At 34.5% G+C, this 27,335-nt stretch overlaps 1 protein-coding gene across 15 annotated transcripts in view; it reads left to right on the forward strand.

Moving 5' to 3' along the window:
• The window catches only part of SLC4A7 (solute carrier family 4 member 7), a gene marked incomplete at both ends in the record, with an annotated part of 76,606 nt that extends 49,992 nt beyond the window's left edge, over positions 1-26,614 (forward strand). For 9 of the 15 annotated variants that reach the window (XM_084246850.1, XM_084246851.1, XM_084246858.1 and 6 more), the window contains 15 exons: positions 317-423; positions 2,401-2,575; positions 6,000-6,133; positions 7,074-7,319; positions 10,127-10,232; positions 12,249-12,410; positions 12,805-12,918; positions 15,249-15,410; positions 15,620-15,871; positions 18,007-18,075; positions 19,360-19,533; positions 20,688-20,819; positions 22,071-22,168; positions 24,593-24,700; positions 26,533-26,614. In XM_084246850.1, coding sequence (XP_084102976.1) covers positions 317-423; positions 2,401-2,575; positions 6,000-6,133; positions 7,074-7,319; positions 10,127-10,232; positions 12,249-12,410; positions 12,805-12,918; positions 15,249-15,410; positions 15,620-15,871; positions 18,007-18,075; positions 19,360-19,533; positions 20,688-20,819; positions 22,071-22,168; positions 24,593-24,700; positions 26,533-26,614 — 2,121 coding nt within the window. The remainder of the gene's footprint in view (positions 1-316; positions 424-2,400; positions 2,576-5,999; positions 6,134-7,073; positions 7,320-10,126; positions 10,233-12,248; positions 12,411-12,804; positions 12,919-15,248; positions 15,411-15,619; positions 15,872-18,006; positions 18,076-19,359; positions 19,534-20,687; positions 20,820-22,070; positions 22,169-24,592; positions 24,701-26,532) is intronic. The other 6 variants (XM_084246862.1, XM_084246860.1, XM_084246855.1 and 3 more) reach the window with 1 other exon arrangement.
• Between the last annotated feature and the right edge of the window lie 721 nt (positions 26,615-27,335).

The raw sequence follows: 27,335 nt of genomic DNA on the forward strand, positions 1-27,335 counted from the left end.
TGCTTTATTGGGTAGTTATATTCCAGTTGCTGAGTAGTAATTTGAAAGGGTATATTATATATTTTTTATAGTATGTTTGATATTGGAATATGAAATACAGTAAGTCAATCATAAATTTGAAATGTTAATAGAGACAAATTTTAGATTCTATACTAAAGTGCAGTTTATTTAAAATGGAAGTTTATTTTAGAAAGCATTTTTTATGAAAGTGCTGATTAGATAATCATTATGAGATCTTTATGTTCCTTCTAATTGGAGATGCCATCTCAGCTTTTCTTAAAACAGAATTTTGAATATGTGTTTTTGTGAAATGCAGGAAAAGAGAAAGATTCCTGTATTTCCCAATGGATCTGCCCCCAGCTCGGGCGAGATTCCTAAAGAGGCTGCTCATCATGCTGGGCCTGAGTTACAAAGGACTGGACGGTGGGTACAATTACTGATACAGTGTGATTATCTTCTTGGGACTAAGAACTGATTTGCTGAAAAAAGACATAAATATTCTTTGCAAGTGTTTCCAAACCTTGTATAGTATTTTCATATTTTTAAAAAAGTGCGTTTTGTGTAGGCATATGATGTTAAAGAAAATTAGTATGTGTTAAAATTATACAGAAGGTTCTTGAAGAGGGTGTGGAATTTTATTGAAATGTTTCATATTAATTTAGAGAATTATGGGAGCAACAGGAATTATAACCAGTGATTTTTATGTGTGTGCATAGGTTTAAACTCTTAATGAGCATTGATGTTATGAGATAATATAAAATTAGGTAGACAAACATGATTAAACCATTGCAATGATGGTTGCCTAATTAGAAAAATTGTTGAATTTTATTTTTGGAATAAAGAATAGAAATATTGCCAGTTGTAAACATTGTCTTAAAATGTATTTTGATAAAGTAGAAAATGTTATGGTGTTTCCATACTGTAGAAAAGCATGTGGACGCTGTTTTATACGCTGGTGGTCTCCATGGAACTAAAAGATATTGATCTTAAGTATTTATTTAAGAAACCAAGACATATGTACAGACACACTATTAGGGAGATTGATGACATGCCTAAAGAGAATAAATAGTGACATATTGAATATAAACTTTAGAGAAGCTTAAACTCACAATTAATTCATTGACTCTGTAAAAAATGATAGAAAATAAGACTTTGTCCCTGTGTGAAAGGGTATTTTGCTAGTACTATCTGTTGTTATTAACTTCGAACTGAGATAGAGTTAGTCACAGAAATATCAAGACAGGCCCTGTTGATAGCATGGCTTTCCAGGAGTCTCGCATAAGCTATTAAGTAATAAATTATTGATTTGATCAGATGGTTTCATTTTCTCTTATCAGTGGTACCTTTACTGTTGCAAGTGATTCCCTTGCTTCAGGTTATTTATAGGACAATTTCTGCTTGTCATTATGTCTTTAGAATTTATTTCAATTTTAACTTAAAAAAAGCTAAAATGATAAAGTTTTAATTATCCAAAGCATTTGAAAACAAGTGATTAATATTTTTTGGGTGTATTTTCGCCAGCAGGGATTTGAATGATTATATGTTCTCTGAGTCACAAACTTTTATGAGTTAATAATTTGTCACCAGCATTAATAGACTACCTGCTATGTCTCAGGCAGTATATTGACACTGGAGATAGCAGGAAAAAGTTTCTGCCTCTCTCAGTGCTTGTATTTTAGTGGAATGCTTTCAAGTTAGATGTATCCAAAAACTTGATATACATATTAAAAAATTAAGCCTTTCTTGTGCAAATAAAGGTTTTAAATTTACTAATTTAAACTTCTTCATTTTATTAACATGCACACTAATATGAATACATATGCAGTATATTCAAAACACTGAAGTAGTTTTTAGGCTTTTTACGTGGACAAGAAATATTTATGTGATTACAGTACTAATTTTAACAGTTAATCAGTTTTTTAATATAGCACACTATATTAATATTAAAGGTATTTGGGGGACTTAAGATTTCTAAATTGCCTTCCTGGCATTTTTGCATTTGCCTTTAAGATTTATAATGTAGATAATAATTGACAGAATTGTTTATCACATTTTCATTAATGAGTTGTTAGATACTATTTTTACTGTACATTTCCTTGCACATAGGTGTTCAAATTATTTACTCATATAAAATCATTTGCCTGCAGTCTTTTCAGTATATAGTCCACAAAATACAGATGTTTATGTCTTTTTAATTTAATGAGATCTGACTTTTCTCTATCATCAGTGGATTAGATTAAATGAGTGTATCTTCTATAATTTATACCATGATTTAAATAGGATATTAATTTTTGTTGACAAAAACACTACGCACCAGCTTTTTATTAGCCCATAGTTTTAGTTTGAACTAGCTAGAATCCTCTAGTGTACAGTTTGACGAGTTTCATCTCACCTATTTAGGCTTTTTGGTGGTTTGATACTTGACATCAAAAGGAAAACACCTTTTTTCTTGAGTGACTTCAAGGATGCATTAAGTCTGCAGTGCCTGGCCTCGATTCTTTTCCTATACTGTGCCTGTATGTCTCCTGTAATCACTTTTGGAGGGCTGCTTGGAGAAGCTACAGAAGGCAGAATAGTGAGTACAAAGATTGGTAGTGGCCAGGCTCTTAGCTCTTCAGAGGCAAGTGTCTGTGTGCATTTGTCTCACTATTCATACTTTTATTTGAAGAGTCTACCCACAGCATGATTAACCTGTCCCAAAGCAGACTTCCCCCAAGGTAATTGCTATGGAAAACCTGGGGAAGCCATTTGAACAGGAGAAGATGCACAGTTGAGGTAAAAAGAAAAAAAAAAGAAAAAAAAGAAAAATTTATCCTGCCTTGCTGGATGAATGGTTTTATAAATTGAGTAAAAATCTTGTATTGTCTCTGTGGAGGGGTGGGTTTTGGGGGTGGTGGGGGGAGACCAACTGTACTGATTCTGGGTGGGTCATGGATGGGGAATTTATAAGTACGGCTGCTTCATATCTTGTAAGGCCTCATAGGGCTAGTTGGAGCTGTGTAATTGGTAATAACTCATCAGGTCTGTCAGGTAGACCCAGATAGACTATTTGGAAGAAGAAAACGTAACCGTGGACAAATGCTAGATAATTGAAGGAGTGACTAATTTTGCTGTTAACTAAATTTGTGTGAAAGTAGCCAAAGTTTTAATTTGGAACATGTAACTAAAAACTGCATCCATAATTTTTGATAAGACTAAAATGCAAGTAAAGTTTTTTTAAATTCTTGGTAATACTGTATTGGGAACTATGGGAGGTATGATAATACGTCACAGAATCTGGTGCTTTGTAAAATCTTGAAATGCTTTTTGCTTGCCTACATTTTAAGGTATTTAAATGAGATGGTTTATGATTCTATTTTATTTAACTATGTTTACCTTTGGGAGAAAAATTAATTCCCTTCTTCAGATAAAACTTTAAAAAATAACCAACAATGATCACTGTTCAATAAAAGTATTCCATGAGCTGCACATGAAATATATCTAATTAAAATTTCTTTCAACTCATTTCTCATTATGCAGATTCTGTTTGATTTACTCTGTAATCAGTGTATCAAAAGTACATGTTTTTAGGAGGTTGCTTTATGTGCTGTCACAAGTTGTACATGTAACTCTTGCTGGTCCCTGTGGAAATGTGCCTCATCTGTTACCACCGTGGACATGCTGCCTCTGCTCTTTTGACTGTCACTCGCAGCCTGTTAGCATCATCCTGCTCTTCGGGACTCTGTGCATGTGATAGCACTGTCCCCACTGGCAGAATATAGACAAGTGTAAGATGAGCATGTATGGTCTGTCCTCAGGATCCTGACTGCAATGAAAAAGATAAGATAGTTGTCGCCGTAGTTACTGTGTTATGATGTGCTGTTCACATGCAAGTGAGATAAAGGAAGAGCCGGAGGAGTTGCACTATCAGAAACCGAGAAATCAGGTGTACAATGGAGGCAAATGATACAAAGATGATGTGTTTGTTTTTAGGTGCTTGATTGGAAATTCAGGTAGAAACGGAGATGTTAGGAGGAGTTTTGTTCCAGAGTTTGTAGAGGACTGCGGAGGAGGTGAGGGTTGAGACTAAGATTAGATGAGGTTAACAAGGGACCTAATTTATAGGAAGAGGAGGAGGAAAAATGGGCAGTTACCCACATTTATGGAATGGACAATGGGTGAGAATGAGGAGGAATGTGGCTCACCAAACTAGATACAGCACATCAGAGTTCTAAAGAGGAATCAAAATGATGGAATTTTGAAAAAAAAAAAATAAATAAAACAGAGGTTGTTAGAAGAAAAGATTACATGGATAAAACTGAAGCTTATGAATGGAGAGTGGGGAACACACAGTGGCGTGGGGCTGTGATTTTGTTTTGGAAGTGGAACATAAAGTCCTCGGGGAAGATATTAGATCTGATAAAGGAACTAGAAAATGCGGGTAAAATGGGCTAGTGGTGAAAGTGAGGTCTTCGTGTGGCAGTTTCTACTTTGTCAGCCCAGTGCTGGGGAGGGAAACAATTGTTTTGTGCTCATCTGATCCCTGTTAGCATTTCTGTATTTGTCATCATCTTCTTATCTGAAAATTGCTTTCCGTCTTTAGATATCTTTCAGACATTTTTCCCTTTGACTTAAACTTTGTCTAAATTAATATCTAAATAGGAATATCCTAATTCAGCCAAGGATTTTATCAAGACTTAGCAGTATCTTCTAGGACAACCTGATTCTGTGTATAGGCAAGAAAAGCATCTCACTCACACAGTTAACAAACACGTTGTTAAATGGACACTTCATTTTGCCAAATGTCAAGTTTTTATGTGCTGTGATCCTCTCTTTCTACTCATAATTGAATAATACTTTTACTGCATACTATTATTTTGTGATTTTGACTTTGGAAGATGCTGTTATTGCTGTTGATGAGAAATGCTTCCATTTATCGAGTTCAGTACGTAGGCCAGATAATGTGCTCACTTGGTATTTTTATAAACACTGCTTCCTTCAGTCATCCTGACTATCACCACCCTTGTTTAAAAGTGAGAAAAGTTAGGTTAGAAAAGTTTGGCTTAACACCTAGTAGGAGCCAGTCTTCTTCAGATCTCCTCTGGAAGCGCTAGTCTTTGCCTGTACTGCCTGCCACTTCCAAGAAGGTTGTTTTCTCACTAGCTTTTCCCCTTGCCTTTCAGAATGGTGGGCTTTTCCTTTGTCCAAAGTGCATTCCAGTTCACGATGTTTGTGAATAGTAAACTATTCTTTTCTCTTTTGTTCCTGATCACTCTTCTCTGTCCAGTGCTAGCTATCCTCTAACAGCCTTGAATGGAATGTGGACAGTGGTCCAAAATTGGTCTACTAGCTTTCATTCAAAGTTTCTCTTGATCTTTCATTTTCTCTTTCAGTTAAACTTTAATAGTGATACAGTTCCTCAGATTTTCCATCTATTTTACTAATGTTAAGTATTTCAGTTTTCGTATTTATTGGTTAAGTTTTATCAAGTTAATTTATTTAAAATGTGTGGAAATTGCTCTTTAGAAATTAATTTGACAGTAGGATCACATGTTAACTTCTCATTTGTCTATTTGAAGGAGTCTTATGTAGCATACCATATCAATTATTTAGTATGTTTTCTGTTTTTTAAAATGAGCTATTTCAGATATAAAATTAAATAACATGTACCTTTTTGTACTTACCACAGGTTTACAAAATTAAACGTCTTTAGATAAGGTTGAAACCCCTGTGTCTCTCTTCCATTTACTTATCCCTCCTTGCTTCCCGTTATATTGAGTTGTTAATGAAGGCTGATTGCCAATGTTGATTTTTAATACGTGAAAACTTTGATTTTCCTCATGTATTTAAAATGTGTTTGTGACTTTTCGTATTTAAAATTTAAATTTGAGACAAAGTTATGTTTGCTTCATATTTTAACTGCTTGATTAGTTTTTTTTATTTTCCAGATGTCTAACATGTGTTATATAGGTTAGAGATGTTTATGATGTATTACTTTATTCATTTTTTTCCTTAAACAGAGTGCAATAGAGTCTCTTTTTGGAGCATCATTAACTGGGATTGCCTATTCATTGTTTGCTGGGCAACCTCTAACAATATTGGGGAGCACAGGTCCAGTTTTAGTGTTTGAAAAAATTTTATTTAAATTCTGCAGGTACGTATTGGTTATCTACTTGTCACATGTGTTTATGTATGTGTAATTATATATCATTATTAATTTAAGTTAAAAGTGCATTATTTTTATAAGTGAAAAGGAGGATCTGATCAATGATGTAAATATTTTTCTGGGCAGGGGTGTGTGTGTGTGTGTGTGTGTTGTGGGGGGAGGGCCTTTGCTATTGTGTTATTGACCGGGGGGGGGGGGGGTATGTGTGTGTGTATGTTGTGGGGGGAGGGCATTTGCTATTGTGTTGTTGACCTAACTCTGAGGTATGCCATTGTCCCTACCCCAATAACCTTGATGAAAATTTTATTAGTTGGTATGTTGATCTTACAAAAGAAATTTAGAGATAGATTTCTAATGCCCAAGTTGACTTGTCGGTTGAGCCTGTTTTATAGAGCGAATCTTAGCAGTCAGAGTAAGGTGTCCGTTTCCCCTGGCAGGGTTGTTCACGGTACAGAAATTAATGCAACATACTATAGCTAGTAGACTTGGAATTTGACATGGGCAATACTATTTCATTTGTGAGATAAATGCATTTGCATTTTTCATTCTGAAATAACTTCCTGCTATTAAACATTTGATTTGTCAAACTCCTTGTACTGATCCTTTAATGAATAAACTATTGTGAATTTCTGTCAAACTCCTCATAACATTTCTAAAGAAAGATCTTCTTTAAAGTATGTATTGTCTAGTAGATTTTCACTGTAAATCTTTATATAAATAGTAAAATACAGCCATTAAGTCTATTTAAGAAGCCAGTTTACAGTTGAAGTAGGAAAAAAACACAAACCTTTTTTTAGTCATTATTTTGTTCTGTAATTCACTCTTTTTGGAAATGTCTTTATAGTGTTTTTAATTGCTTGAAGTTTTAAGTACAAATGCTGCCATGCTTGTGTATGTTAACCATCTCTGCATTTTTCTTTCTAAACAGAGATTATCAGCTTTCCTATCTGTCTTTAAGAACCAGTATTGGTCTGTGGACTTCTTTCTTGTGCATTGTTTTGGTTGCAACAGATGCAAGCAGCCTTGTGTGTTATATTACTCGATTTACAGAAGAAGCATTTGCAGCTCTCATTTGCATAATATTCATCTATGAGGCTTTGGAGAAGCTCTTTCATTTAGGAGAAGTGTATTCATTTAATATGCACAACAATTTAGATGAACTGACCAGCTATTCGTAAGTGTTCCTATTGCTGCCTAATACTCAAATTTTTTTTTTTATAAATTTGGATTTATTTCCACTTCCACATTTTTTTTAAAGATTTATTTATTTATTTATACAAGCACTGGGTACAGTCAGAAGCGCGGGAGGGTGAGAGAATTCACCAGAGCCAGAGTGGGGAGCAGAGCAGGCAGAAGGACCGAAGTACACTGCTGAGGGGAGCAGCAGGCGGCAGGAGAGGTCTGCGCGCCATGTGGGACCCTCCTCCAGTGGCCAGGGAGCAGCCGGGGATCGAACCGGCGCTGCAGAGGCTGCGGGCAGCTTCGCAACCCAGCGCTCAACCGCTGTGCCACCGGGGAGGCCCTACTCAAATGTATTTTTAAAGAGATGTGGGAGCCTCAGAAATGGATTCTTTTGTTGCAATGTGATACTCACTGTTTAGCTATTACTAGTCAGCCTTATGGAGGTTGGTTTGTTACAGATGATATTTTACCAAAGCACTCAATGGTCATAAATAGAGTTAATCAAATTCAGTCATTTTTATTAACTGAAATAACTTATTCAAGTGTGTGTATTTTTGGTCTCTTGTTTGAATTGGGTCCATCAATTTATATTCCATTATATGGCAACTTATCATATACAATTACATTGTATTTGGTAGTCTTTAAGCAAATACAGGATATGGAATGTAATATTTTTATATTTATATATTCTTCATGCTTTGCATCTTAACATTTTTAAATCTGGTAAATTTTTTTGGAAGTTATTTTAAAGTGTAATTAAATTATATACTGTTTAGCGTGGCATTTTTTTTTATGATAAGAAAAGCCTGAAAAGAAAATATTTTAAGACCCTATAGAGTAAAATAGGATTTGAAAATTAACTTTAAAGTCATATACATATATATATGAATATATATATATATATATGCCAGATATACTCAGTATCCAAATATACTCAATAAAATGCCAGGTGTTTATTAAAATAAGACAAACTTAAGTAAATGCTTGCATTTACTACCTTTCGCTGTCATGCTTAGTGTAAATGTGATCCTTCATTGCATGGAGAAGTGTGGTTACCAAACAAGGACATAACATAACTGTCTTCCCCTCTGCTACCCTTACCTTGCCTTTCTTGCATGCTTTCAGCTTTGATGGACAGAGTAGAGAGGTACATGAAAATTTTTTTTTTTTTTTTTTTTGTGGGACCCTCACCGCAAACGAACTGGCGGCAGCTGGGGAATGAACCAGCACTGTAGAGGCTGCGGGCAGCCTGGTAGCTCAGCGCTCAACCCCTGCGCCACCAGGGGAGGGCCTACATGAAAATTTCAAAGTGACAGTGACCTCTCCTCAAAAATGATAGTGATGGAAAGTATGTTTTGAGAATCTTAATTGTTCTTAAACTAGTTAACTCTTCTGTTATTTTCTTGTCTTCTCTCTTTTCCTGCTCCTTTCACCTTTTTGAAGCCTGGCTTTTAGAGCTAGTGCCAAACACTTAGAGCAGTGCTTTCTTGTAGTTAACTGAGTGAATTGCAAGTGAACATCATTCATTCAGCTAATGTTCTGTGAGCGTTCTAGGCACCGTTTTAGGATAGTTGCATAATTCATATCATGATGTTACCTTATTATTCACATCATTGAGCTTTGCATATGAAGAAACTGAGCCTGATGGAAGTTAAAGCTTACCTTGAGTCAAAGACACAGGGTGAGTCAAAGGGTGATCATGAGCAGTTAGGGCTTGTCAGAATACAAAGAATTATGAAGAGTACCACATTTGAGCCTCCCTGGTGGTGCAGCGGTTGAGTGCTGGGTTGCGAAGCTGCCTGCAGCCTCTGCAGTGCCGGTTCGATCCCTGGCTGCCAGGCGAGGGTCCCACATGGCATGCAGACCTCTCCTGCCGCCCGCTGGTCTCCTCAGAAGTGTGCTTCATCAGTCTGCCTGCTCTGCTCTCCCCTCTGGCTCCGGTGAATTCTCTCACCCTCACATGCTTCTGACTGTATGACTGTACCCAGTGCTTGTATAAATAAATAAATAAATCTTTAAAAAAAAAAAGAGTACCACATTTACTAGTATTCTTGGCATAGTGTGTGTATTTGTGTAGAGGGAGTTAACAGCAGCTGCTAGAGGTTAGGGAGATAAGATTTAATGCAGAGTAACCTTGGTAAACATGGTTATATCTGTTCAGATTTTCAAAGAAAATATGTAATCTGAGGGGTATATCTAATCTGTTTCATTAAACATTTTTGGGATAATTGTATTACATTCTGTTTATATAAGCCAAGCCTTATCCACTCTGCTGTTTCTAATGTGTTTTCACTTTATTTATTTATTTTTTTTTAATTTTTTTTTTTGCTTTTTTTTTTTTTTTTTTTTTAATAGAGGCATGCTTTATTTATTTGTTTGCTGGTTTGTTTGTTTGTTTTGTTTATACATGCACTGGGTACAGTCAGAAGTGCGGGAGGGTGAGAGAATTCGCCAGAGCAGGGAGCAGAGCAGGCAGAAGGACCGAAGTACACTGCTGAGGGGAGCAGCGGGCGGCAGGAGAGGTCTGCGCGCCATGTGGGATCCTCCTCCTCTGGTGGCCGGGGAGCAGCCGGGGATCGAACCGGCGCCGCAGAGGCCGCGCGCAGTTTCGCAACCCAGCGCTCAACCGCTGCGCCACCGGGGAGGCCCTGTGTTTTCACTTTAAATCTCCATCTCTATAACATGGGGAAAAGTTAAGTAGTTAAAAATTAAAAACTACTACATTGTGTGGTTGATTTCATAAATGGTAACCATGAAATGCATGATCCTTAAAATTTTAATCCTATTGTAATTTTTCAGGTGTGTATGTACTGAACCTCTTAACCCTAACAATGCAACTCTGAAGCTGTGGGAGGAAAAGAATATAACAGCAAGTGATATTTCCTGGGAGAATCTCACTGTTTCGGTGAGTTTATTATATAAAATAAAGGTTATATGCAATAGTATAAAATAATTTCACATGGAAACCTAGTTCTTTAACTTTTTCTGAGTAGACCTATAATATTTTCTTCTGGATCGGTGAATGTCATGTTTTCAGAATAAAGTGGTGTTTTGACCAAATAGGGTTTTTACATTTTTATATATTGTGTACTAAAAAGTACAGACTAAAACGAATGAAGTTGGGAAGGGAAATAAAGATTATGTTTGACTTCTAAGATACAATTATTAAAAAGATTGTGGATATACTTCTGATTTATAATATCACTTAGACTGCTCAACTCAAAGGAGGTGACTCCCAGGACTATGGTTGCACATACTGGCCTTCACAGTTACATCAGCCCATTCTCCTTGTCCTGCTGCCTCTTACCACTTCATCTATTCTATGAGTAGCTTATTTGAATATTATCAGTGCCCTGCTAGTGTCCTGTGAAAGTCAGCCTTGATAAAATTGTCCCTAGTCTGACTAAGCACTAGGGGAAGAGAAAGGGCAAACAGATGTAATGAGTCTCTATTGTGTCCCAAACACTCTTACAGTCTTGTATTCTCTTGGAAAATATTGTCCTAGCCCTAAAATAGCTATTTAGGGTGCTTCCAAGGTTGGGATTTAGGAATAAAAATGTAAAGTGATGCTGGTAGCATCATCTGGCACCAATATTTCCTGAACTTCTCGGGCACTTTTTATGTTATGTGAGCAATTGTAGGCCATTCCTTTCTCCCCAAAGGTGATAGTTATCTTCTTACCATATAACTTGAAGCTATTGTCTGAAACTTTCTACCATTGATAATTTAAATCTATTTTGTCCAGTATAGGAGTCATTGGATACATTTTAAATAAATGAATTGAAAGTTGGGTTTTCAGTTACGTTGGCTCCGTTTCAAGTGCTCAGTCATTCCGCGTGACTGCCTGGTGCTGTGTCGGGTAGTGCACTTAAGTGACTTTTCCACTGTGCTGATTTAAGGCATTATATATCAGTAACCAACTCAGATGGATGCTTTACTGTTTTATACTTTAAAATCCATTTTTTTTGTTGTTGTTATCAAAGATGTAGGGTTAATAAGAGTTGCTCAGTTGAAAGTCCTTGGTTAAAAAAGATGTATTACACGATGAATAGGATATCTTTATATTGTAGATATAGGGTACTTTAGTAATCCAAAAGGACCAAGGTTTTGTAAATTTGTAGAGTTACATTAATCTTGGTACAACGATATTAAGAATATTAGAATCCTTAACTTTTTTTTGGTAAACCCCAGTTACCTGCTGTGTTCTTTGACTGTGTCTCAGTAAAATATAAGGGGGAAAAAAGAATGTTAGTGGCCTGCTTCCCTTTCAATTATCACTCCCCTGCCACACCCTCCAAAAGAAAATTAAGTCAATAGATTTCTATAATTATATTATACCATATTATTATTTAATAGCAATATTTTGTTGGACACTTTTTTGCTCATAATCCCATACTTTAACCACATGTTCTTCAATCAAGTCAGAAAAGCAACACACAGTTAATATCACTGATTGGATATTAACTGTAGTGCTGTAGCCATCTCTTATTCAGCATCATAAATAGGCAGAGTGGCAGCTTTGTGTCTGTTGCTTTGTTTTGACTAACTTGCTTAGAAGTTAAGGAAAGATAATAAAGTTATGAACCAGCAAGAATGCAGATAGGAATTTCCTCACCTTAAGTCTTACCAATAGTAACATGGAGTTGAAGGAAAGGATTATTTGACTTAAGTTGGCAGAATACTGTTCTTGTATTTGATAACATGCACATATTTTCAAACCATATATCTTTGAATGCAGGGTGTGTCCTATACTTGGTGATGTGTTATAGTTGAGTTGGCAACGTATTTTCTTTGTAAATGAAATAAAATAATGGTGTGTCTTTTGGAGCATCTTGGAGTCACTGAAGTTTACTAGTAATGTATTTGCTATCTGAGAACGCCTTTCATCCCCTCTTCTTTCTGTTTCTTCCACCCCCTGCAGGAATGTAAAGCCTTTCGTGGGGCATTTGTAGGATCAGCTTGTGGTCATCATGGACCTTATATCCCAGATGTGCTGTTTTGGAGTGTCATCTTATTTTTCACAACATTTTTTCTGTCTTCATTCCTCAAGCAATTTAAGACCAAGCGCTATTTTCCAACCAAGGTATTGGGAATATGTAATTTTGGGGTTCCCTTAATATTAATGTTTTTAGTTTTTATTTTCTTGGTTTACATCAGAATGAGAATACATTGTTTGAGGTTAATACTTTATGTTAAATACTTACAATGAAATTATTCATAATGAAAAATGTACATTATATTATCAGAGTTAACAATAGGAAGATAACAGTACCAAGAGAGATGGTAGGTTAGCTATAAAATGTGTTTATCTTTTGAATATATTAGATAAAAATGTGTTTCCTTGATATGCTATCACTAATTAAAAGCCGCATTCACTCTTTGTAGTGGCATATTTTAATCTCTGAAAGATAAAGAATTATTTAAAAAGGAAAAATGTTATTTCTGTGTTTATATTAATAATAATTCCTTTAATATAGGTGCGATCGACAATCAGTGACTTTGCTATATTTCTCACAATAGTAATAATGGTTGTAATTGACTACCTTGTAGGAGTTCCATCTCCTAAACTTCATGTTCCTGAAAAATTTCAGGTAAGGATTAAAACACTTACTTGAATATCAAGCTGCTTAAAAATGAGACACTGCCTCCTAAGTCATTATTTCTAACATATGCATAGACACTCTGAAGAGCTGGATTTTAAAGAAAAAATTATATGTGTAATTCTCACATATATAAAAAAAAAAGACTCAGTGAAAAGAGGCAGGTGAATTTAAGAAGTAAGCAAAAAGGTATCAAAGGCATTCGGTCAGGGAGAGTGAATGAACATATCCATGGTGAGGAATCGGAGGGCATTTTAAAAATGTGACTCTGCTCTCTTAGCCAGAGTTCATGATGCGCTTTCCAGGTGAAAGAAACATTTTTTTATTCTTTTAGAAAAGAAGTGTTTCAAACTTTTTATAAGAATAACAAGAGGATACTAGTTAAACTTCTAGAAGGGTAGTATGTCAGCAAACTATAGTTCTTTTGTATATAATATACCATATGCATTTGCACTCAGTAATTATTTTCTCTTCCAAATTGGAAGTAGCTTTTGAATAGTTTCTGAAACGTACTTAACAGCCAAGTATATGTGTCACTGCTTATAGTTACATTTAGCAAATTATATGACTTCTTTTAGAGACAGAAGGTTTAAAAGGGATTAAAACTGATGAATAATATGGAAATAATTTTAGTCTGATCTTTGCATAGGGTCAAAAAAATAGCATTATTTTTAAGAATAATGGCCTCCAGAGTAAAGTGCCTGGGTGGAAAATGATCCATCAAAATTGTTTAGAAGTTCTGTTTGTATTTCTATCTAAAGTTAAAAGACAAATTAAGCTTTGTAATTTTACTACACAAATTTTACTTGATGGATAAACACTAGTAACAATATAAATGAGTATATAGCTATTTAACTCTATATGCTCAATTTTGTTTTTAAGATTTTTTTTGCTGCTCAGAACAATAGTAAAAAGTGTTGGAATCCTTTGTTTAGCAGCAGAGATAACTGAGTCACTAAAGATGATAGGCCATCAAGAGATGACAAAAGAAACTTAACCCTCTTTTTACCAAGTTTTACAAACAGATGAACCTTTAATATTAGTTCAAAATATTGATGTAATTTCCCGTAATCCTGGCTCCCCTGGCTCTTATTCTGGTTCCTAAAACATCTTCTATCTGTTGATGTACGTTTGAAGTAGCAAACATTATAGGAGGTATAAAACATACTTGGTGAAACAAATCAAGGGACACTCAAGATTTGATGCATTGTGTACATAAAATTTATTTTCCTTCATATGCAGTATTGAATATGAAGAGTTTAATGTAAATTAGTGTGGGAAAAGAATAGCTGAATCTGAAAATACTGAATTTCTCTCTCATTTTGACAGATATTTTCATGATAGAAAAACAGACTTAAAATGAAGTCTAGTATAAAAAGTATGCTTAGATTTCCGTATATCCAGTATCCTCCAAGAATATGAAACTTGCCTAGATTCTTTTTGAAACAAGTTTTATGTGTTAACAGCATTGTGTTAACAGCAGTGTACTAGTGCCTGACAAAGTGCCAGATTTTTGTCAACTCTATACTTAGGAAAAATTGTGTCTTGAGGGCCAGTTCTGATGAAGTACCAACCCTGCCAATACTACTAGTCTGCAGGATTTCTAAAGCAGAATTTAGCTAGTAGTTACATTGATTTCATTTTATATGAAGTAGGTAGGAGCATGTTGAAGTGACTCTTTTATTATTTATTCTGGCATGGTCAGTCTCCCAAAACATAAAGTCTTTAAAGGAACCCTGTAATTCGTAATGAGTTGCAATTGTATTAGGTTTACCTGATCTCTTGGTTTGGGTCTTGTGCCTGCAGTCATCTCTTGCCTTGATGGGCGCAGTATGGCCTCATTCCCATGTTTGGGGCCACATTTCGGATGGCTGATACAACAAAGATCTCCCATCCCTCTCCTAACCACACTATTTTTCATCCTCAAGAAAGCTGATAGAGACTCACCCAACAGCTTGATTTTGGAAGAAGAAGAAATAGCAAGGTTCTTTGAAGTCAAGACTCAGAAATCACACAGTGTCGTTTTGGCTTTAGTCAATTGGTTAAAAAAAGCAACATCAGGCTCAAGGGAAAGGAATAGATTTCTGAGCTAGCTGGACAAGTGGCTATGTCAGATGGATGAGGGGCCTGCATCTGGGCATTGGAAGAGCTCCCTTTGACTATATGTGCAAATAACTCACGTACATCCCAAGATTTAATCCAGTTCTTTCTAATGAGTTGGCATTTCTTGGAATAGACAGAGTCTGTGTTGTGAACATTTTCTTCAGTAAGGGAAGAAAATATTTTCTTTTCTTTATTTTTGATCTTTAATCTTTTAACAGCCTACTGATCCAAATAGGGGCTGGTTCATAAGCCCGCTGGGAGAAAATCCTTGGTGGACTTTGTTGATAGCTGCTATTCCAGCTCTGCTTTGTACCATTCTCATCTTTATGGATCAACAAATTACAGCTGTAATCATAAACAGAAAGGAGCACAAATTGAAGGTAATTTAAAATTTTGTTATACATTATAACATTATAACATTTTGTTATAAATTATAAACATTGTAATTTCTTCTAGAGTATGAGGTGTTTTATAAGGACTAAAACATTGAAAGATGTAAGATGAAAATTAATTTCTGCCTTTTATAAATAGTATATGGTTTTGACCTAAAAGAGATTTAGACTTGTAATTATTCATGTTCACTTTGCAGAAAGGAGCTGGCTATCACCTTGATTTGCTCATGGTTGGTGTTATGTTGGGAGTTTGCTCTATCATGGGACTTCCATGGTTTGTGGCTGCAACAGTGTTGTCAATAAGTCATGTCAACAGCCTGAAAGTTGAATCGGAATGTTCTGCTCCAGGGGAACAACCCAAGTTTTTAGGAATTCGTGAACAACGGGTTACAGGGCTACTGATTTTTATCCTGATGGGCCTGTCTGTATTCATGACTTCAGTGCTAAAGGTAAAATTTCTTTATTGCAGTATTTTGAAATCCTCTTTAATATGAAATTTATTCTTACTTGTATGAAAAGGAAGCAATAAAATATCTAAAATTAGTTTTTCCCCCTAGAATTACTTGAAAAATAATATTTTGGTGTGATTTTTTTTTTTAATACAGTAGTCATTTCAGTATTAGATGTATCCACTTTTAAAATAATACAAAATGATATTATTTACATTTTTGGAAGAAGTTAATCCATGGCTTAGTCACTATCTGAAAGAATATGCCCAGACAATTTCATAGGTATATTAGAGGAAATAATATTGAAAGGTGAGTGAAATGTAATTATTTGATCAAAATGTAAAAATAATGTTATTAATTTAATGCTTTCTTCCTGGTAAACTAAATAAAAAGTAATAGCACTCAGAAACTAAAACAACTAATACTGCAAATGAAGCATGTAAGAAATTTTGTTATACATCATTTAGACATCTGATTTTTACTATACATATCCTACTGAAATAGTGATTTTAAAAAATAACAACAATAACTATAGCAAACAAAGGTAAGTATCCTATATAAATTTTTCTACTCATGGAAGAGTGCGATTCTATTTTTCCCCTTGGCAGTTTTGTTATTTTTGCTGTAAGTACTGGGGAAAACAATAAGAAATAAAAAGTAAGTAGGCATTATTGTGTACACTTCAAAACTTGCAGTCTAGTTTGTGAAACAGATTGTGGCAATTGCCAGAGAGTGTTGAGTATATTGTCAGTGCTTGCAACAAGGGGAGACCTGTGTAGTGTAGCCTTATGGGGGTGCCATTCTTTACTCTTAAAAGTTGCCCATTAAATTTTTATTAACCACATAAAGGCAGAAAAATTCAAGTAGGGGATCCAGAAAGCTCTAAAATGAAAAGTTCATCTCCCTGTTGTCCCCTCACTTTTCAGAAACAACTCTGTAGCGGTAAACTCTTTATACTTTTTTTTAGGTGGTTTTGGTTGTTTACTACCATTAGTGTTGTAAATACTTGTATAATTTTACATTTTACTTTGTCTTTAGACTAAATCTTTTAACCTAATTAAGACAGTGATAGTCAAAGTCTCTAGTCCAAGGACCTCTGGGAATTCCTCACTCCCCTACGCAGTGTCTGCGCCTTCCTTCTCTTTCCAGTTCTGGAAGGCTGAGTTTTTTCTTCATACACTTAAGCCAGAAGTTGTTGTAGCATACTGAATACAAATGCAGATAAGAGAATTCCATTGTCTTCTCTTAAGCTACCCACTAAGGAGATTTACAGAAATACAAAATAATCCTCTCTTAATTTTATTTTAGAAATATATATATTTTTTCATGAAAAACAGTTCCCTGAATGATCCTAATCAATATCATTGTTAAAATATATTACATCAATATTTTGTGTCAATAATGTAGTTTTTTTCTACATATGAAGGGGTTCTCACATTTTTATTTGTAGAAAGGGGTTCTGGAACTAAAAAGTATGAAAACCTCTGACCTAAGATTATGCCTGTTTTGAGAATTTAGTGCACTTTATCCCTGCCACCCCCATTCTCTCTTCCATCAGCTGCCTTAGTTCTGTTATGGTAAGCTTAACAACATTTGCATTCTCTGATTTAATTATAATTGAACAAAGAAATTATATACCCTCTGAGAACACATGAACAGTGTTAGGATGATATGCATAGTTCCTGCACACTGGGCACTGTGATTGGGCTGCATGGAGACAGGGTTAGTGGTGTAGTAACAATAATTAATGACTAGCAGCTTTTGAGTGATCGATACATACCATGTGCTTTCCTGAGTATTTTATGGGTTTGAAGTCCTGTGGTCTTCATGGCAATATGAGCGTAGAAACTAAAGCACAGCGAGGTTGAGACTGGACTTTTTTACATCAGGTGGTCTGGTTTTCATGCTCTGCTCTCAGCCACTGAACATAGTCACTGTTAACATTCAGAAGAACAATTTTTCAAGGAGATTTTTGTTTACTAGCATTTTTTGTTATTTTTTTTTTTAATAGGAAAGGTAGGTCTTGTTACTGAAAGATCTTTTAATTCTATCTCCACAGGTTTTACTTGTTTTTGTGTATTACTGTGAAATTGTTTTAATAGCATGAGTTTTAATTGTGGTCCTTTTACTTACAGCTTATTCCAATGCCTGTTCTGTATGGTGTTTTCCTTTACATGGGAGTTTCCTCATTAAAAGGAATTCAGGCAAGTCTTAAGCGTTTAATGATTTTGTACAAAAACTTAACATTTTAAATTTGTAAAGATTGTTTTCATAATGGTAGTGATTTATTCTTGACTGTCATAGTTTCTAACTGGGTGACTTCAGATCCACATTTTTAAAGTGACTATTGCTTGTTTTACATTTCCCCCCAAGAATAAGCTGAGCTCATGTGGCCCTTACTATTTCTGCTTAAATCCCTATAAACTATCAATAAAAGGATTGGGGTGGAAAAGTGCTGTTTCTGATACATAGAACAGCAGTTTCAATTCTTAAAAACAAAAGGTAGATAATTACTTTTCTATAAAAATTGCAAAGTGTGTCACTCACTGGGTGCAATACAGTTTATAATGCCTGCTATGTTGATCACTTTCTGTGAGTCACTCACACTGGGAAGCAGGAAACAAAGACATGTTAATTTTGTAAATTGGGGGAACATATGGAAGCACTCGCTGAAGGTCCATCACTCCTTGAGCAATTCAGTTAAGGCTGGAGCCCTGTGATTTCATTGCTCTGTTTTGCTTTATTTGTAATACTTCCTGGAAAACAATCTGGTAAAGTTTATCAAGGTTTGTACACTCTCAGTGTAAAACATCCAGGTCCTGAAGTGTCCACAACAGCCCCACCTGGCTGCCTCCTGCTGTGAGAACTGGTGTCTGGGAGTTGCTGCTGGTGGCAGCGCATCTGCTCAGACACATCTCTTTTTCAACATAGTGCAGCATTTATTCTTTGCTGGTCAAGACATGATCTCATTTCATGTCTTTCACCTTTCTTTTTAACAATAATTTGTGAGGTTGATAACGTTGATCTCAATCCTGGTTTATAAATGAGGGAATCAAATCCCAAAAAGGTCAAGGAATTTGCTGTTTCCTATTCAATGAGTGAAAAGATTGGTAACTGTTTACCTCAGATTATTTTTGTAGAATTGGTACTGTTAGGCTTGGGAAATCATTCAGATTGTTGCTCTTTTGTTATACGTCCTAGTTCAAAGAGATTAAATGACCCATTAAATATTTTTACCCCTCCAAATTAAAAACATTTTGACTTGAATTTTTGATTAAATTCATTGCACTATTTCATATGATTGCTTTATTTTTTTCCCTCCTTGGCTCCAAAAATTATGTTGTGGCGCATTCTCCTGTAGTATCAGAACATACCTCAAGGAAGGTATCATTTAGCTCACCAAACCCCAAAGTTGAATATAATTTCTTTTTCTATGTGAAAGAAGTATTTTCCTTGAAATTTTCTTTGTTTTGTTATCTATTTGATAGCTTTTTGATAGGATAAAATTATTTGGAATGCCTGCTAAGCATCAACCTGACTTGATATACCTTCGTTATGTGCCTCTCTGGAAAGTCCACATTTTTACAGTCATTCAGCTCACTTGCCTGATTCTTCTGTGGGTGATAAAAGCATCAGCTGCTGCAGTAGTTTTTCCCATGATGGTAAGTTTGTTCCCTCCACAGATCTTGTCACTTATTACTCACCGTTTTATGTGTTTTAATAGTAACTGTTTTGTTAGTATTTATACTTGATTTTGAGAAAAGGAATAGCTCCTTTTAAGCACCTAAAGAGTTTGACAATGACAGTTAACTCTTTTTAGCTGTTTAAACCAATCATTTTGAAACCAAATTTGCTTGTTATTTCTAAATTTTTGTTTGTTTCATTTTTAAGTCCTTGGATTATAGATCCTTGTTTTGAACTTTTAAGCAATTCTGGCATTTAGGATATATATGAAACAAATGTGGCTCATTGTAAAAAGCTCAGCCATCAGAACATGATTCTTTAAAAGTATTATTTCAATACTCTCTTCCAGAAATTAATAGGTCTAGAAGTTAGGCTTCTAGGCTTCTGGGGTGAGAGACTTGATTCTTCCTGTTCTGTTGCATACTGTTTTGATAACTAATTATTTTTAAATTTCTGTCACATCACTGTAGCTAACACAATACAGAATTGACACAAGAAGAGACAAATAGATCAAAAACGTAGACTAATGAATCGCAAAGTGTATTAAAACATACCACTTGAACACTATAAGCAGATTATTTCATTTAAGGTGGGAGATCATATATAGGGACATTTAATAATAATATTAGAAGAGTTGACTGTATACTGACAGCTAATTAAGGTTGCCCTCCTCACTAATACCATATTGAGAAAGAAATCATAAATAATTTGGGATTTAAATGTTAAGTGTCAAGATTGAAAATTACTTTTGAAAGAAGATTGGGAAACCCAACAGTAAAGATAGATATAAGTGAGTGTATTATAATTAAATGATTTATATATGCAAAAAAACACTATAAAATAAAATTACGAACTGGGAGAAAATATTTGTAACACACAAGGCAGCTAAGAGTTTTTGTTCAAGAAATTTATAAAGAAGATTTAAAAGATCTTTCTTTTATATTTTGAGTTGAAAGTAAAAAGATATTGTTAACTCAGTTCCTTTAAGTAACATGGTGTGTGTGTCATTTCTAAATAAAATATATGACTGTTTTTGTTAATTGTGAATATTCATCTTCTAGTGACATGTATTTTTTGCTTGTTTGTTCTGTTTTAGATGTTTCTTAATAATCTCTCCCCCACTTTTTTAAAGGTTCTTGCTTTAGTCTTTATACGCAAACTCATGGACCTATGCTTCACAAAGAGAGAACTGAGTTGGCTTGATGATCTCATGCCAGAAAGTAAGAAAAAGAAAGAAGATGACAAAAAGAAAAAAGAAGAAGAGGTGAAAAGACAAAATTTTATTTCTTTTAAAAATTCTTTTTTTTTTAAAGATTTATTTATTCATGTATGCAAGAACTGGGGCATGGGTCAGAGGTGTGGGAGGTGAGAGGACCCACCAGAGACAGAGTGGGAAACAGAACAGGCAGACTGACTGAAATACACTGCTGAGGGGAGCAGTGGGCGAGTCAGGAGAGGTCTGCTACGCCATCTGGGCATCTCCCTGGCTGGGGATCGAACTGGTGCTGCAGTGGCCGAAGACAGCTTCATAGGCTGTGTCTCAACCTCTTATGCCACCAGGGAGGCCCCATAATACTGTATATTTAGTTATCAGCTTTTTATATGTATGATTATTTATAAAGTTCTCTGTTAAAACTGACTGTTACTTCCAGTATTAGAATAAAATTCAATTACAAATAACAGAAAACAAAAGTAATAGTGACTTCAACACTAGTTTATTTTTCATCTAAGTCTTGGAGTTAAGTAGTCTAGTGTAGTGGCTTTACAGAGGTACAAGGATTCTTGCTTGACTGCTTTTCTCCAACCCTCAGCATGCAGTTTCCATTCTCAGAATCACTGGATCATCTCATGGGTCAAAATTGCTGCTGAATTCAAACTGCCACATTCACATTAAACACATCAGGAAGGAAGAGGAGGGAGATTAGGAGAGAAAGCAAAATGGGCTTTTCCATGACTTCTTTTTAAGGGGAGGAAGAAGAGTATGAACACACTTTATTAAAGTCTCTTCCATTCCTCATGTATTATTATGATCTCTGTCTCCTTTGAAAGTCGCTTTTAACTTGGGGTGCCTTTTCTCCTAAGGGGGCATTTTTCAAGGTCAAAATTGGAGGGACTGCTACTGGTGTCCACTGGGCAGATGTTGCTGAACATACTCTGAACAGCAGCGCAGAGAATTACTTGGCTCTAAATGTTAATATTGCTGAGATTGAAAAACGCTGCCTTATACAACTGAGGTGTTGCTCATATCGTGGTGGAAACTATGAGACTTCTCAAAATATTATCTCTCATCATAAACGAATCTACATGGCTTTTGATAATCAACTTTATGTAGCTGGATTGATTTAAGTAGTATAAATGATTGACTTACAAAAATGAAGGTAATAGCCATTTAAAGATTACTCTGGTGATTTCACCTTATGCTGCAAGTATGTTCTCATTTCATACTGCAAATGAATTTTGCAGTCATTGCAGATATGTTATATTTAAATAATCTCTTCATATATGTGCTCTAAAGGAAGCTGAACGAATGCTTCAAGGTGATGACGACACTGTGCATCTTCCATTTGAAAGGGGAAGTCTCCTGCAAATTCCAGTTAAAGCCCTAAAATATAGGTAAGATATAATTTTGCTTTGTAAAATTGATTTTATGTACAGGTCAAGTATATGACTTAAGCTATTTAATGCTTCTTGAAAGTAGTAATAGCTATATTTTAAAAATAACAAGACCTGCATCTAGCATATCTACTAAAAGAGAGCTCTCTGCACTGTGAAAAGGAAGTTTCGTGCTCCTTCCGCACCCAGCTTTATAAGCAGGAATGAAGAAAAAGCTGGGCTTGAATCAGAACCTAATACTCGCTACTATGACAAGCAGACAAAATGTACTTGTTTTTCCATCACTCCATGTAGATTCATGCCAGGTACAGGAGGCTCAGGATCTTAACCGCTTAGCAATATGTTTGCTCCTTTCTGTCCTTCATAGGGCTGTGGTCAGTGTATGCTAGAAAATGGTATTTGTAATCCATTTTCTGATAACCTTCCAGTGCAGAACGATGTTCAGAGGCCTTGGAACTCTCCTAGTTTCCAAAGATGTGATTTCACCGTTGGTAGGGGGAGCTTGTATTATGGAAACGTTATTAAATTTCATGAATAATTCATCATATGTGATTCTGATGATTTCTGTGTACATTTTAGGACTAAAGATAGAGGTTGGGATGTGTAAATATTTTTGTAGTCTTAAAAGATCCAAAATGTGTTACTTACATATATGTGTGTGTGTCTGATTCCTATTTGTACACATTGATTCTGTATCTGATTAGCTTTATATAGTAAAAAATCATTGTAGAAAAATCAGTTTTAAAATGAATGTAGGTTCCTTCCATGACCAGTTCATAAAGTTTGTTAATATTCAATTATCTTGCTTCAGCCTTCTCGCATTTTAACTATTTTTTATATATTTTTTAGGGATTATATTTGGACTTGTACATGTTGCTTAGTTTTGATAAGTGAATTTACCAAGTGATTTTCTTCTGTGTACTGTTTTAATTTTAATTGTCATCATTGGTATTGTTCTGTCACCTCTCATGATTTTTTCCTTAAATCTTTATATACTTTAGATTAAATGCCAAGCATAACCATCTTAATATATCCAACTATATGTAATACTCTGCTTTGCTAGATTCTGTTCAATGTTTGTGAATTGAATTAATATATTAACTTTGTTAGTTGTACTTCTAAAGCATGTAGGATCTTTATGATGATTATTACTTACTCCCCAATTTGCTGACACTATTTACACCTTAGTTTCTGTGGGTCCTGCGTTAGTACTTTCTCAGTGTGATTATTCATGGACCTTGACAAATTTAAGTCAAGTATATGTTCACTGTCTGATACTTAACAAAAAAGAGTGAGTAAATACTCTTTCCTTCTACGTGATGACATCTAGAAAGTTCCTTAAGAACTTTCTCCTGTTACTTCAAGCTGGCAACCAAGCAAAGAAACATCTTTGCAGGGCAGGCAGAGTCTTGAGTTGCATGTCTTCGTGAATGTGGGTGTTCAAATTTTGTGCACTTAAAAAAAATCGATTTGATGAAGCAGCCATTCTTAGAGGCTCTCTAACGACAATGTCACATTTCTCTAGTCTTAAATTTTAAGTAACATTCCAATGTAAAGTATGAACAAAGAAAGCTAATGCTTCAAAATGACTGCTGTAAAGTAATTTACAACCTAGTTGCTGTTACATTATTTAACATCTAATTTGACATTTGTACTTGTCATTTGTTTGCATGAAATGTTTTTCTTTTGGTGATGAAAATGGGCTTGCAAATATATTTCTATTCATAGCATGTTCATATTACTTGGATTTGGGGTATTGAAATAATTTTTTGCAATATTTCATAGAGCCATGGAATGCTTACATTTGTCCCTTACAAAAGGACAGTGTTTTGTTCTTATGATTTTGATAAACTTGGTAAAGTAACAGTTTGGCACTAAAAAGGTGAATGCCAACTTAAAAAAACACTCTTTTTGTGTTTTCTGTTGAAATCCTTTCACAGTCCTGTTTTCAATGAAGGTCACCTTTGCCAGCATTCTTCAAGTATTTTTAAAAGCTGTAAAAAATAAGTTTTTTAATCTTAATTTTTCTTTATTTGGATATTTGATGAAATTGAAATTTATGCCAATTATGAAAGTTTTCTAATTGACTTGTAATTGAAATTATTTTTTATATTTATATGCATCATAATACGTCTTTTAGGTTATTTCAACAGTATACTTTCTAGTCAAGATGATCTTTGGACATCATTGCCATTTAATTAATCTCACAGTTTTCATTATGAAGAAAGATCACAAATCCCTATGAAACCTTTATAGCAGAACTTCACAAATTTGTATCTTGCTAGACCTTGGTTTTTAAGTGCATGGCAAGAGTTTTCTCGATTTTAAGTTAATAAAAGAAAACATAATATAGATAATAAAAGTGACAGTATTAATGCCTTTGCATCTACTGAATACTAACCAGAAAGTGTATTTATTCTTCAGTGTTGATCCCTCAGTTGTTAACATATCAGATGAAATGGCCAAAACTGCACAGTGGAAGGCACTTTCCATGAATACTGAGAATGCCAAAGTAACCAGATCTAACACGAGGTAGCTGTAACTATTTACACATTTTTCTAACAATAACCAATTTTCCATTTTCTTACGGATAGTTGTTCAATAAAACTATTAAATTTAACTCAGTTTGCATAATATATGTTCTCCTTATTTAACAAAACCCAACCACCTTTCCTTCCTCCCTTCTTCCTTTCATCCGCCTCTCTATCCATTATTAAACAGTAAACTGTTTCTTGGCATTGGATGTTATAGGTACCGATAATGTTTTGGTCACTTTAATATTTGTAGTTGCCTATTTCAAAAAAAGACTTTTACAAATGAATCTATACATATGGTAGTATGAAATATATATGTAAAAAATAAAAAAAATGATGTAAAGAAAGATAACTATTAGGGATTCATTACTATAAGTACTCTAATTGAATACAACCTCAGTCAAGCTCTCTGATAATCTAAGCAAAAAGTAAAACATGGTTGTCTTCCTTCCTTCGTTTATTTTATTTTACTTTAGCTTTTTTTTTTTTTTTTTGCAAGGTAAATATTTTCTGAGAAGATAATTTAACCCATAGATTAAATTATATAAAGACCATATAATGGTCTAAAAGACTATTCTATGACCACATTTCTTGTTATGTGACCCTTTTTTCCTTATTTTGCCTTCACTTGAAGGCCTGAGTTCTGGGGGATTCTAATTTGATAATCATTAGTGCTTTAATCCCTAGATCTCAGGAGAGTTGGGTATTATCCTATAAGGTACTTGTTTGCTTATATTCAACAAATATTTTGTGCTGGTAATAGGTTAAGTGACTATATTTTACTTGGACATCAAATCAAAACTTTTTCAAGCAAGCACTCACATAGCTATTTCTGTTTAGTTATTGTCTGTTGGGCCACTTTCTTTTTTAATAATAATTGATCAGGTTTTTCTCATCTTTTCACTTAGGACCTTACTCTTAGGACCTTACTCTTACTACTTGCTCTCAGTCATCATTTTTTTCTTTCTCTACCATCATTTCTTGAGTTCTCATATTCAAGCTCGACTGTTTCCATTCTTTTATCTTTGATGTTCAAATTTTTTAAGATCTTAGTCATTTTAGATTATTCCATGCAGTCAGAATTCCATTAAATACTCCTTTTACACTGAATAATTTCTCATGCCTTGTCAGCAGTCAGTGTAATTATGATAAAAGTAAAGTCTTTTTATACTTCTACCTTTCATTCAGGTTTCCCCTCAGTTCAAAATTATGGAAAAAAAGAGAATATTTGGGTTTATATTGTTTAAGACAAAAATGTTAGTGGGAGGGGACCTTTCTTTAGTTTTGCCTAGAGAAGACAGCCAACCATAGCATGTTCTTATACTTTGGGAAAAAAAAATTAATCTGGATACTCAAGTGTAACCATCAGTTAAATCCATAGACATGAAATCTTTACATTTGGTGTTACCTGAACATAGAAAATATGTGTTGGATCGTGTATTTGGAAAAATTTAGAAAGAAAAGATAGTTAACATTTTTGCAAGAATTTTTTGATTCTGATTTATATTAACAAAGATTAATTTGTAGTATATTTGTCAATAAAAGTCAAATGTTACAACTATTCATAGAGAAAGTAAAACTAATAAACATAGTCTCATACAGACCAGTTTTAAGGGAATCCCTCTTCAGTTGTAAATGGCAAACATCCATTTAAAAAACACCGTAAGAATATTGTCTTTCCAATTAAGTCTAGTGGTGTGAAAATAAAATAGTGCAATAATAATAGCAAGTTACACATGTATATTTTTGTAGTCATTTCAAAAGGTTTACTGTGGAAACCTATTGCTGGCCATGTTTAGAATATAATATCTCATTCTTTGTTTTAAATAGCCCTGAAAAACCTGAGAGTGTGAAAATAGATCTTGAAGATGAGCCAACAAAGAAATACATGGATGCTGAAACTTCGTTATAGAATTGAACCAAGAAGAACTTTATATATATATACACACACACATACACACACACAGATGCACAGATATTTATATACACACATACACATATATATGATGTGTGTATTTCATGTCACGATATACAACAATATTGTATGTCATGCTGTTTATGCGTGACTACTGGGATTTTTGAAGTAGTGTCTGAAGTTTGTTAGGAGCACCGTGGAGACTGTGTATATAATGAAGAGGTCTCTTAGAAGTGTGAGGTACATGGTTCTTACTATTCAAATATTTATTCTGTTGGAAAATTTTTTCCTGCAATAGAAAGATGTAGGGAAATGCATTCAATCTATTTTTCTTTAAATTTATTTTTTCATCATTGGCAATTCTTACCAACCTTAAATGATATGTACTTTGTGCATCTATTAATAATTTTTACTTGAGCTACTACATTTTTTCACTTATTATTCCATTTCTGTTAGTGCTTTTTGGGAAGAGCAGGAGGTCTTTATGCCCAGTGCTGTGGGACAAATGGTAACATGCCATGGCTTCTCTGTGTTTCATTTATGTAACAGTCCATCATGTTTCACAGGTGATGGAATTTTTTTAGCTATAGAGGTAGAACAATGGAAACTTTCTAGATAAGAGCAAGAGTGTTTCACTTTGTTTTTTAACTGAAAAATAAATCTTAGAACCTCTACATCTAGGGTTCCATTCTGATGGGCAAGTAAAACTACAGGTGAT

The sequence above is a fragment of the Talpa europaea genome, assembly GCF_964194135.1.
Source record: "Talpa europaea genome assembly, chromosome: 11".
NCBI classification, from domain to species: Eukaryota; Metazoa; Chordata; class Mammalia; order Eulipotyphla; family Talpidae; genus Talpa; species Talpa europaea.